This window comes from Terrapene carolina, unplaced genomic scaffold (assembly GCF_002925995.2).
Source record: "Terrapene carolina triunguis isolate 2854851 unplaced genomic scaffold, T_m_triunguis-2.0 Scaffold67, whole genome shotgun sequence".
In the NCBI taxonomy this organism is placed as follows: Eukaryota; Metazoa; Chordata; order Testudines; family Emydidae; genus Terrapene; species Terrapene triunguis.
This window is the reverse complement of record NW_020664418.1, coordinates 33,318,133-33,329,099: the sequence shown is the minus strand read 5'-3', so window position 1 is coordinate 33,329,099 and position 10,967 is coordinate 33,318,133. Positions and strand designations below refer to the sequence as shown.

At 42.3% G+C, this 10,967-nt stretch overlaps 1 protein-coding gene across 1 annotated transcript; it reads right to left on the bottom strand.

Annotated features, from left to right (window-relative positions):
• Positions 1-5,755: 5,755 nt before the first annotated feature.
• Positions 5,756-9,175, bottom strand: CUNH15orf48 (chromosome unknown C15orf48 homolog). Its single transcript, XM_024193887.3, has 5 exons — positions 9,116-9,175; positions 8,890-8,950; positions 8,468-8,556; positions 7,073-7,133; positions 5,756-6,424 (listed from the first exon to the last, which is right to left on the bottom strand). The coding sequence occupies exons 2-5, from the start codon at positions 8,932-8,934 to the stop codon at positions 6,356-6,358; spliced, it is 264 nt and encodes an 87-aa protein (XP_024049655.1). The 5' UTR covers positions 8,935-8,950; positions 9,116-9,175; the 3' UTR covers positions 5,756-6,355.
• Between the last annotated feature and the right edge of the window lie 1,792 nt (positions 9,176-10,967).

Sequence of the window (10,967 nt, the reverse complement as noted above, 5' to 3'; positions counted from 1 at the left end):
ACTGTCTGTACTGAGCCATCTTGATTATCACTTCAAAAGTTTTTTTTTCTCTTACTTAATTGGCCTCTCAGAGTTGGTAAGACAACTCCCACCTGTTCATGCTCTCTGTATATGTGTGTATATATATATCTCCTCAATATATGTTTCACTCTATATGCATCCGACGAAGTGGGTTGTAGCCCACGAAAGCTTATGCTCTAATAAATTTGTTAGTCTATAAGGTGCCACAAGTACTCCTGTTCTTTTTACTTTGAACTAGTGTAGACAAGCATCCCCAAGAAAGTGACACACTCAGGCTGTAACACCTCCAGAGCGGGATTTGCCTAATCACCTCCAACTGTTCTGAGTTCCTGAAGGGGCTAAGGTCACCATCCCCCACGGAATTACATTATGTATTAATCATTGTAGGCCAAGGATTGTAAGGGCTCTCAAAGCTATTGCAGGAAATTTGCCATATCTGTCACCATGGGCACCAGACAGCAAATGTGAAAAATTGAGACAGAGGTGGGGGGTAATAGGAGCCTATATAAGAAAAAGATCCAAAAATCAGGACTGTCCCTATAAAATCAGGACATCTGGTCACCCTAGGCACACAGGATCTTCCAAGTTCATGCCCCTGTTGAGGTTCACCCATCACTCTATATGCATCTTCCCAAACGCTGAAATAGGCACATGAGGCCTGACCTTGTAACAGTATTTTGAGGGGTTAGGCTGGGTTTAGGTGCATCCCTGAATAGTCTAATGTGATTATTCAAATAAGGAATGCTTTCATGAACTCGGGCTGCAGGACTGGGCCCAAGAAAAATAAACTCTCCATGAAAAGTTACTCTTTTTAAAAATAGCTTCCCTCTTCCCCATGGATACTTTGTTTTTTAAATAATTATAAATATCACATTTTGTATAGGAAAACAAGATCCATTACGTGTGACTTTATCAGTAGTGTACACAACAGCTAATGGAATCCAGCTGACATTATTACTCCATTAAAGGGCTTAGAGTGAAAAAGTACAGCAATATTTATGGATTGCATTAGTGCCATTGTAAGAAGCCTCAGATTACGTAAAAGCCCTTGATATCTGCAGAGGGAAGCAATTATAACACTTCTAAAAATGTATCTATAATCATCTGTATGATCCAGGATTTGTATATAAATGTCTGAGCACTGAAGAGTGAGCGTGCAACATCAGAGCTATGTCCTAACTCATGTGTGTGTATTACAAGTTCCTCTCTGTGCTGAGCCACAAATGATAGGAGTTGTTACAGACACCAGCTACAAAATCTTGCCTTTTTAGCTCAGGTTGTAGCAGCTTAGGCTTTTAGGCCTGGAGGTCCCCAGTATGTCAGCCAAAATGGCAGCTGTCACACATAATCACATACAAGGCCAAGAAAGAGAAACCTTAAACACACAGAAAATGACTGATCTCTACATGACCTGGGTGAGCACCTGCCTTCTGCAAAACAGAACACAGGAGGTGGTCAAAAACATTACCTGTGAGGAGGGACAAGATACTTCTGAGGGTATTAAAGTCAATGGGACTTAAGCACATGCTTAAAGTTAAGTGCTTTCCTGAATTGAGGTTAATGTGCCTACCTGCACTTAGCAACTAAAATTTGGCCCCTACTTTTCAAAACCGAGGGTGAAAACATGTCACCATTGAAGTCAATGGCAAAACTCCCATTAACTTCAATGGGGTTAGGATTTTACCAAGTATTGTGAACCTTGTATAGAAAATGCAAAATGGCCATAGAGATAATCTATAGCTGCAGTAACTAATGTAGCAAGCTGTGTAGTGATAAAGGAAAGCTCTGGCTGAGAAGAGCTTGCTTGATTATAATTTCAGAATTCTAATTTAAACTCAGATTTGAGAGGTCTCATTTTTTCTCTCATATACACTACTGTTAATCAGGAGTACCTCCACCACCATCAACTCTTGTAAAGCTGCTGTAATGGAGGGGAGAAGAGTGCAGTATCTTTTTCCAAAGTACTTCACACACACACACATTTAGAGACATATCTTGGCAGAATGAAATTAACAAACAGTTTAGAAATGTTGTATCTGCCGAATAGCTGTACAACTGAAAATAATTTTAACTTATGATTCTATTTAAGATGACTAATATGTAAGGAATCATTGTCAAGACTTAGGAGCCACACCTGATTTAATCAGGCAGTCTGTTTGCACAGTTAAAAATGAAAAAATATTGAGCAAAGGTTACTTCCTTCTCTCTCTCTGCAGCACGTAGGCAAATGAAACTTCTACAGGTCATTAGACTAATCAACTGACATGTGTGTGATAATGCAGCTGCTGTCAACAGGCATAGCAGAAAATGGAGTCTCCAACTTGCTTTCTGCTTTCCTATATTTTCTCTCTAAATGCTTGGCTCAGAATCTTGCCCTAACGATGAAATAAAGGACATTACCATAAATGAAACACTGTGTATGGGCCTGCTCCGCTTCCATTGACTCAAATTATTAAGGGATCCCCTCTCCACTCTACAACTTTTAACTAAGTTTGTAAATGGTCACTGGCATGGCTGGTAAGCACATAACTACCTTTGAGGAACGGCCTAACTGCCTATCTCCCATTGAAATCAATGGGACTTCGGTGTCTAAATACATTGTGAGGAGCTGGGCCTCAGCGTTTCTCTGACTGAGGCCTAGTTTATTTTTCTGTAGTGTGGATACCACCTCTAACCATATTTGTGTAATTGATTTGATTGGTCATCCTACCTCCCAGCTCTCTAAGCAGTTCTGAACACACTAAACTGACAGGGCCGGCTCTAGGCACCAGCAAACCATTGCTATAGACACGAAGGTCAATAAAAGGAAATAGGGGGATCTCGTAGCTACATTGCTTAACTGGCTTTCAACCTTTCCTTTCTGCAGAAGACTAAGGAAGCCATTATTCCCAAGATTCCTTGATGAGGCTGTAAGCCTTACTTACAAATGTGGGCCTACCTCAGAATTAATATTTTCTTACCATAAGCCTTATAAACTTAGATTTCATTAAAATTCTGATCTCTGAAACAGCTCCATGTCACAATGGCTTTTTCTGTCTTGTCTCTGAAGTTGATATACAATTACAGCCCTTGATCATCTACCTGTCCAATGCTGTGAGCCATATGGGGGCCATCAAGACATCAAACCCACCTGGCATCAGCCTAGCAAGTATGCTGGCACAGTGCCATGAGGTAGCCACATAAACAGCAAACACCACCAAAAGTTTACTGGTCAACAGCTCGGGCATTAATCATGTTATTTTTCAGACCATTAGGGTACAATTAGTAACCACATGAGGTAATCTCCCACTACTGGTGTTGTTAATGTTATCTAATATGAGAAAGAGTGGCAAGGTTGTTTACCAATTAGATCAGGGCACCAGGAGTCTGGACTCTTGGTTCTAATTCCAAGCATTACCACAGATTTTCTGTATGACTTCAGGAAGTTCACATCTGTACCTCAGATTCCACAGCAGCACAGTGAGTATAATACCTACCTCACATGAGGTAATTAAAGGTTAGTTAATATTTGTAAAGTGCTTTTAAATTGCTACAGACGTATAAAGTAAGTTCTTTGGGGCAGAGATTGTCATTTTCTGGAAGTCCATACAATGCCCAGCGCAACAGAGCTCCAATGTGGTTGGGTTTCAGGTGCTACTGCAAAATAAATGTTAAATAATAATATTCAGGATGAAAGGAGCTATAGTGTAGGGAAGGAAACCAGAGACTTCTTTTTGTCCTGTGAAGTGGCTGGATTGCTCTAAGTGCTCACATGCTTTCCCCTGACTGAGTTATACAACCTTCCTCCCCACTTGTGTTTTATATTCGGGGCAGCTCCAGGCACCAGCGCACCAAGCGCGTACCTGGGGCGGCAAGCTGTGGGCAGCCTGCCAGTTGCTGTGGGGGCGGAAATCAGGGAGCCTTCGGTGGTCTGCCTGTGGGAGGTCTGCTGGTCCCGCGGCTTCGGTGGCAATTCGGCGGCGGGTACGCCGAAGCCGCGGGACTGGCGGACCTCCCGCAGGCGTGCCTCCGAAAGCCGCCTGACTGCCGTGCTTGGGGTGGCAAAATGCATAGAGCCGCCCCTGTTTATATTGCTGCACATTTGACTTTTCGTGTGCAGAAAATGGTACATTCACTCCAGACTAAATTAAAAATGATCTTGGATTTTTTCATATTTTTGGGGGCCTTGCTTGCTAATACCATTACTGGAGAGGGTAAGGGAGAGATATGAGGGAATGCCTGCATATCAAGATAAGAATGATATACCCCTATATTTGATCTTTGTAGCATTCCATTATATATCACCATTGCCCTACACTTATTTTTCTAGTGTAGGTAGACCCTTCATGGCAAGATCCAGTTTTTACAGAGGAGACAAGTGATTTGCTGACAGACAAAAATGTTGAATTCACTTATTTACTCAGAGCACTGCACACTTTTGATGAGCACATTCCAGTAAAAAAATGTAGAAACACTGAGTAGATTATTAGATTGAACACAATTATATTAAAAATGCCTCTCTGTTTAACAAGACAAAAGCCAATATTCTAGAGGACTGGAAGGTGAACTTTTGTGGTTGCACATCTAGGGATCTTCTGATGCCACTCCTCTTAAATTTGTAATTTTAGCAAAGAAAAGTTTAGAAGTCTGATAATTCCGCTTGTCCTTACACATGAAAGTTTTTCTGAAGCTAGGGAGGACTGGAGTTATTTACATCAGTTGTATGCTGCTGAGTCATCCTTACTTGTAAAAAATAAACTTTACTGCCACATCTGTAAAAAATGCAGCACAACAGTATTGTAACTATTTTCTATTTCTCAAAATCAAACAAGCTTTGAGAACTCTGAACCCACGTTAACTCAGTCTAGGTGTATGGCTTCATTATTTACTTTCAGTTTTGTTTGCACGGTGGCTGAATAATTTATAGCACTTGACAACTGCTAGCATTTGGGGGATTTTTTTCTAAATTTAGAGAAGTTATTCTCACAGAAAGCAAGTCATTCTCCAGTGTAGCTCATCTAACGATTCCTGCTTTGATTTCTTCACCCATACAAACTTGTGATTCCAGAAAATGTTATGCACTTTAGAAATACAATATAGTTAGAAACCACACAGTCAGTACATGTGATACTGTCTGGAGTGAGGATGCGTCATGACACAATGAAGGAAAACCTTTCTGGAAGGGATACCCTCTTCGGCAATTATTCCAAAATTAAAGGCACATAAAGGAGAAGGAATACCTACAGATCTCTGCACTAACCAATCTTCAGAAAAAAATGTAAATTATTAAACAGGAAATGACTTATATAGGATCCTACTCCTAATGTAATCTTTGTTGATTTTCTCTTGGTACATGCTATTAAGGTTGTTTGCTTTATCTAGAAATCATTTAAAAATGTCTTCTGGGAATCTGTATTCTACGCTTAAACTTGTATGTACAATAAAAAGAGGATAATAAAACTTATTCTAATAAAGTTTTATGTCCACTCCAAATTAATCTTCATTTTACTTTAATAAAATTTTCACAGGAATAAACAGCAGGAACTTACAAATACAAAAGATTTGCTCTTGTTTCACTCACACTGAAGTGCTGATAATTTGTCTTAGGACCTGGTCCTGCAAAGACTTACACATGTTCTTATCTTTGCACTGTGTCAGTTGTACCATTGACTTCAGAGGGACTACTCAGTGCATAAATTTAAGCAAATGTGTAAGTCTTTGCAGGATTGGGACTCACCAAATCTGAACTGGAAGCCAAATTTTCTACTATGACCACTTATGCTACCATGTACAAATAGCATCTCGGTAAAATTAGCACACATCACTGAAATATGGTATAAAGAACTAAGAAGCAACAGACCAGAGTTCTTATTTTGGAGAGGATCTTTTAAAAGAATATTGACACTTTCACACTCATTATGGTCTTGCTCCTGCTCTCTTTGAAGCCACAGGGAATTTTGAATAAATCTAAACATTTAAACATAAGTGCCCATTTTATTAGAAAATTTACAAAATTATATATATTTTAAGAAAAATAATTCAGCATTCTAAAAAGCTCATATATGAATGAAGAATTTTCCACCCCGTTAATACTCTGCATATTGAACATTGTACATCAAGTTAAACATGACTGTTGAAACAATGAGTACCTGAAAGAGATGTTTATTTTTGGACTGTGTGGATATTCTAAGTAACCACTAAGACAAAATGAAATTCCTCATCCAGAGTCCAAAAATGTAGGGAGACCCTAAAAACGTAGCAGAAGCATTTCCGCACACTGATTTCAGTAGTCGAGTTTGTGCAGAAATGATTCCACTAGATTCATAGAGTACATTTTTGAGGCAATGGCAACTTGTCACTTCATCATCTTTTTGACCTTCTCCAGCTCCTCTATGGATTTCCACTCCTGCTTGATTGATATAAGCTAAAAAATAAAAAGAACAATACGAAGAGCAAATTATTAAAAACCAAACAGTTATCCTCTCTAAATATATAGTAAGTTTTGTAGGTTTTTTACACTATACAGCAATTTATACAATCTCTTGTGTATTAAGGAAGTCTTCTAATAAGTAACTTTACTTTCTCTTTTTACAAGTAAACAGAAGTACCATTGAGCAATATATTTTCTTTATTAATCATCAAATAAAACATTGTAATGTTTTTTCATTTGAAATGCTAATCTATGCACAGTAAATAGTTACACCACTCACAATAATTTTTTGCCTATTAAGCCTGACTCTCCACAAATATCTTAAGACTTTAAGAATGAAGTAATTAAGAACCATAATATTAGGTTATTTCTGATTTTATGAACACACAGGACTTAGCCATGTATACCCAAAACATACACTGAAATCATGTACTGTAGTAAATAGGAGTTGCATTTGCTCAGCACTTTGCAGAATTAGACCACGAATGAAGATTTGATTGTATTCTTCTATTAACATTCTGTTAACTCATACGCTCTAAATATATTTATATACATTCATTTAATCTCTAATGAAATAGACTATAGTTAATTGGCACTACACTCAATACCAACTTTTATGGACTAAATTATTTTATTCGTTACCTTTTGAGCCTGGTTAGGATTCACATTTTCCCAAGGTTCTGGATTGCCAGACTTGTTAACACTAAAAAAGAATTATGAAATTCATTGTAGGAAAAACAAAGACAATGTTTTAGGGCCTGATCTTGCACACCCTTAGTCAGCTGAGTAGTCTCACTAGCTTCAGTGTAACTATTGACATGAGAAAAACTACTTGCATGAATAGAGGTTTACAGCATTAGGCCATTAAACTTGGCAGAGGGACTGGCTTTTATTTGTAGTTTGTATCCCAGACATGCTGTCATTGCTTAATAAATAATAATATCATGTTGTGGTTTAGGTAACAGTTACTGGAATTCTTAGCCTTATGGCTAAAAGCCCAGTCATGCTCACAGGTCAATTTTAAAACTGCCATGGACTTCAATGTTTCAAGCTTGGGCCCTAAATTAATAGTCAAACCATTTTAAAGAAAAAAAGTAGTAACTGATAATGGGTATCAAAATCCTGCTATCTAGATATGAGCAATAGCTGTCTGTTATTTAATGATCTGATTTAATATCTCAAAGAGAGAGTTATTAATAAAATACCTTGAATGAGGTTATGTGAAATAAACTGAATGAGATGGTAAAGGAAGTGAAGGCTGGGTTTTTGACATAGAAGTATTAAGCATGGTCTTCCATAGGACCTTCCACCTCTGCGTCCCAGTCAGTCAGCACTTCTGTGAGCCAGAATGCAGCTCTTAAGACCAGTACCAGTAAGAGATCTGACACAGTCTGAGAGGCCATCCACAACCGCCAGAAATCTTTGAGGATTTACACTGTATATTGAAAGCTGCCTTTAACTGAAGGCACAAGGTTATTAAATCTTAAATTAAGATTCATTTTTTCCAAACCATTAGATGATTGAATTAAGTAGGTGTTAGCAAAATTAAAATTTTAAAGTCTGAATATTATTGGCTATTGGAAATGACATATTGTGATCTGTGTACCTCTGTCTCAGAAGAAAAAATGTAAAAAGACAGATATATGTTGTAAAAATGATTCCTTTTCAACACATTCCTCTATTTGAGACATATTAAATGCTATTTGAATTCACTATTTAAAACTTTGCACAAGAACATTTTAGCTCAAACTACATTTATAGTGAAGACAAAAAATAAATTTTCTGAGCAACAAATTCAAAAATTAATGCAGTTTGGGGAATAACAGACTGGAGTAAATTCTTTACAAAAATATAATAGAAGAATTAATGATCTGTAAGATTAAGACGTTAATTTAAAAAAACTGCTGAGTGTCAGATCTTCCCTAATTCCCCCCTCCCCACTCTGATACACCTCATTGACTTCAGGGTATCTATTTAGCAAAGAAAACTCAATACCAAGCATATAACTCAGAGAAATATGGAATAGATTATGCTTACATCACATCACTTTTGGTGCATAGGGAATACAGAGAAGCAGTTAGAGCCCCACCTGCTGCCAGGCCCACAAAACCAATCAAAGGAATGAGCTGAAAGACAAAAAGTTAGAAAACAAAGCTTTCAAGAACCAAATGTCTCTCTTGGTGGTCCATGCACACTGGAGACATGAATTAAAAAGCTTTAAAGCAAGTGAAACTCCCGCAAAGAAGGCATAACATATATGCCGATCGCACCATCTCACTTCCAGTGTGTCTTCAACTTCTGCACATTCATCATTTTATTTTAGAGAGTGCATTTTATTAATCTGGCAAATCTCACGTTTTAATGTAACCTCTTCAACATGCACTTGTTCATAGGACTCTTCGTCAGTGCCAGGAAGGCAGATCGGATCATTTTAGGACAACGCTCTTTTGCAAACTTACTTCTTTGTTTTTCCTTAGCAGTTGGAAAAAGCCCAAGTTGGCCATAGCGGCAACTGTAGACCTGAAACGAAGGGTGTCCAGTTACAATCCCATCAGTGAGGCAATTTAGGTACCACAACTGGTAGAGGCTATTACACACATGCTACATAATCCCCATCACCCTGCGGGTCACAACCACTAATCCACTATCCCAGATGCACTCTGCCGCTAGAGACAAGGGATTTACCTGGCCGGGAGGAGAGGGGCAGAAGCAGCACTGCAGACACAGCCTTAGCTTGGGGAGGTGTCCAGCCTTTTATATAGCACTGCTCACACCCCAGGAGGCTGGCTGTGTCCCAAGTCACGTAGCCCAGTGCAGAGCTCGTACAGACTGATGCACAACTTCCCCTTGCGGTCTCCTGTCCCTGCAAAAACCGGCCGCATGAGGCAGCGGCTCCCCCTGCGGGAATATGCGAGGACCCGGCTCCGGAGAGTGCAAAGAGTTGTGCGTGCAGGTTGGAAGCAGGCAGAGCGTGGTGGGGTTCGGTTCGGGAAGGGCTGGCGGCGTGGGGTGCAGAAGGAGCAGGTGGGGTTGGCTGCATAGGGAGTAGGGGACAGGGTATGTGCGTGCACGGGGGCTGCATAGAGGGAAGGAATAAGAAAAGGGGGGTTGGCTGCGTGGCCTGGAGAAGGGTAGAGGTTGGGGAGGGCCGGGGGGTGAGCGGCATGGGGGGCGGCGGGGAAGGGACGTGTGGGCACCCTTGGCTCCCTAGGATGGGGAAGGCGGCGGTGTAAGGTGGCTCCGCGGGGTGGGGATAGAGGGAGGGTGACTCCGCGGGGAGAGGGAGATGGGGTGTGTGTAAGGGGAGTGGCTCCTCTGGGGGAGAGGGGGGATGGTATAAGGAGGGGTGGGGATAGAGGGAGGGGGTAAGGGGGGTGGCTCCGCGGGGAGATGGCGATGGCGGGTGGTGTAAAGGGGGTGGTGGTGGCTCCGCGGGGTGGGGATAGCGGGAGTGGGGTAAGGGTGTGTGTGTGGCTCCGCGGGGAGAGGGAGATGGGGGGCGGCGATGGTGTAAATGGGGTGGTGTTGGGGGTGTGTGTGGCTCGGCCGCGGGGGACATGGGGGGTGTATAGGGGTGTGTAGGGGGATGTCAGCTGCAGGGCTGTGCTGTGGGAGAGCCGGGCTGGTTTCCCGCGGCAGGAGGGCAGCTGCGGAGGGCTAAGGGGTCGCTCTCTCCCCTGCCGCTGACTTCCAGGTGGCTCGCTGACAGGCAGGTTCCCGCGGCCTCTGTCCATACTCCGCCCCCTTCACTCCCTCCCCCCGCCTGGGCCCCTCCCTCTCTCGCTTCTCCTAATTGCCCCCTTTGGCTCCCTCACCCAGCGTGTCTGACTGGGCCTACTCTGCCTCGCCTGCGTGCTCCCCGCTCTCCCCCGTTACTCTTCGCAGGAGGCAGCTACTGCTCGGGGCGGGGCGGCAGGTGCGAGGCAGCCCTGCTGCCAGCCTCCTCCTTCCGCCGCTTGTCCGGCTGCGCGGCAAAGCCGGAGGGGCGAGAGAGGGAAGAACAGGCAGCTTTGCCTGTAAGCTCAGTTTTCCTCCCAGTCGCCCCTGGCAGCCAGTAGGAGGAACTAGGGAAAGCCCAGCTTGCTCCGTGCAGGCCCTGTCCAAGAGGCCGCCTCTCTAGCATGCTGTTGGGCAGCCTATGGGCTTGTCACGTCACCCTGGTTACAGAGTCTTTGCAGATCTGACTCACAAACACAATTTAAAGTATGGGCACCAGTTGCTGGCCTCTTGCTGAGACTGTTCCTAGAGGGCAGCAAGTTTCTGACGGGGGCAGGGATAGCTCAGTGGTTTGAGCATTGGCCTGCTAAACCCAGGGTTGTGAGTTCAATCCTTGAGGGGGCCACTTTGGGATCTGGGGCAAAATCAAAATTGGTCCTGCTAGTGAAGGCAGGGGGCTGGACTCAATGACCTTTCAAGGTCCCTTCCAGTTCTAGGAGATGGGGATATCTCCATTAATTTAATTTAATTTAACACTGAGCACAAGGAGGAGGCCGGTGAACCACCTTGGCAAAGACATCCACTAAATTAATATAACCAT

Bases quoted from the DNA above. Each gene is read 5' to 3' on its own strand.
- CUNH15orf48 (XM_024193887.3), bottom strand. From the start codon at position 8,934: ATGGCCAACTTGGGCTTTTTCCAACTGCTAAGGAAAAACAAAGAA. The intron at 8,557-8,889 runs GTAAGTTTGCAA...TTTGTCTTTCAG, and splicing joins TGCTAAGGAAAAACAAAGAA to CTCATTCCTTTGATTGGTTT. The intron at 7,134-8,467 runs GTAAGCATAATC...ATTCTTTTTTAG, and splicing joins TGCACCAAAAGTGATGTGAT to TGTTAACAAGTCTGGCAATC.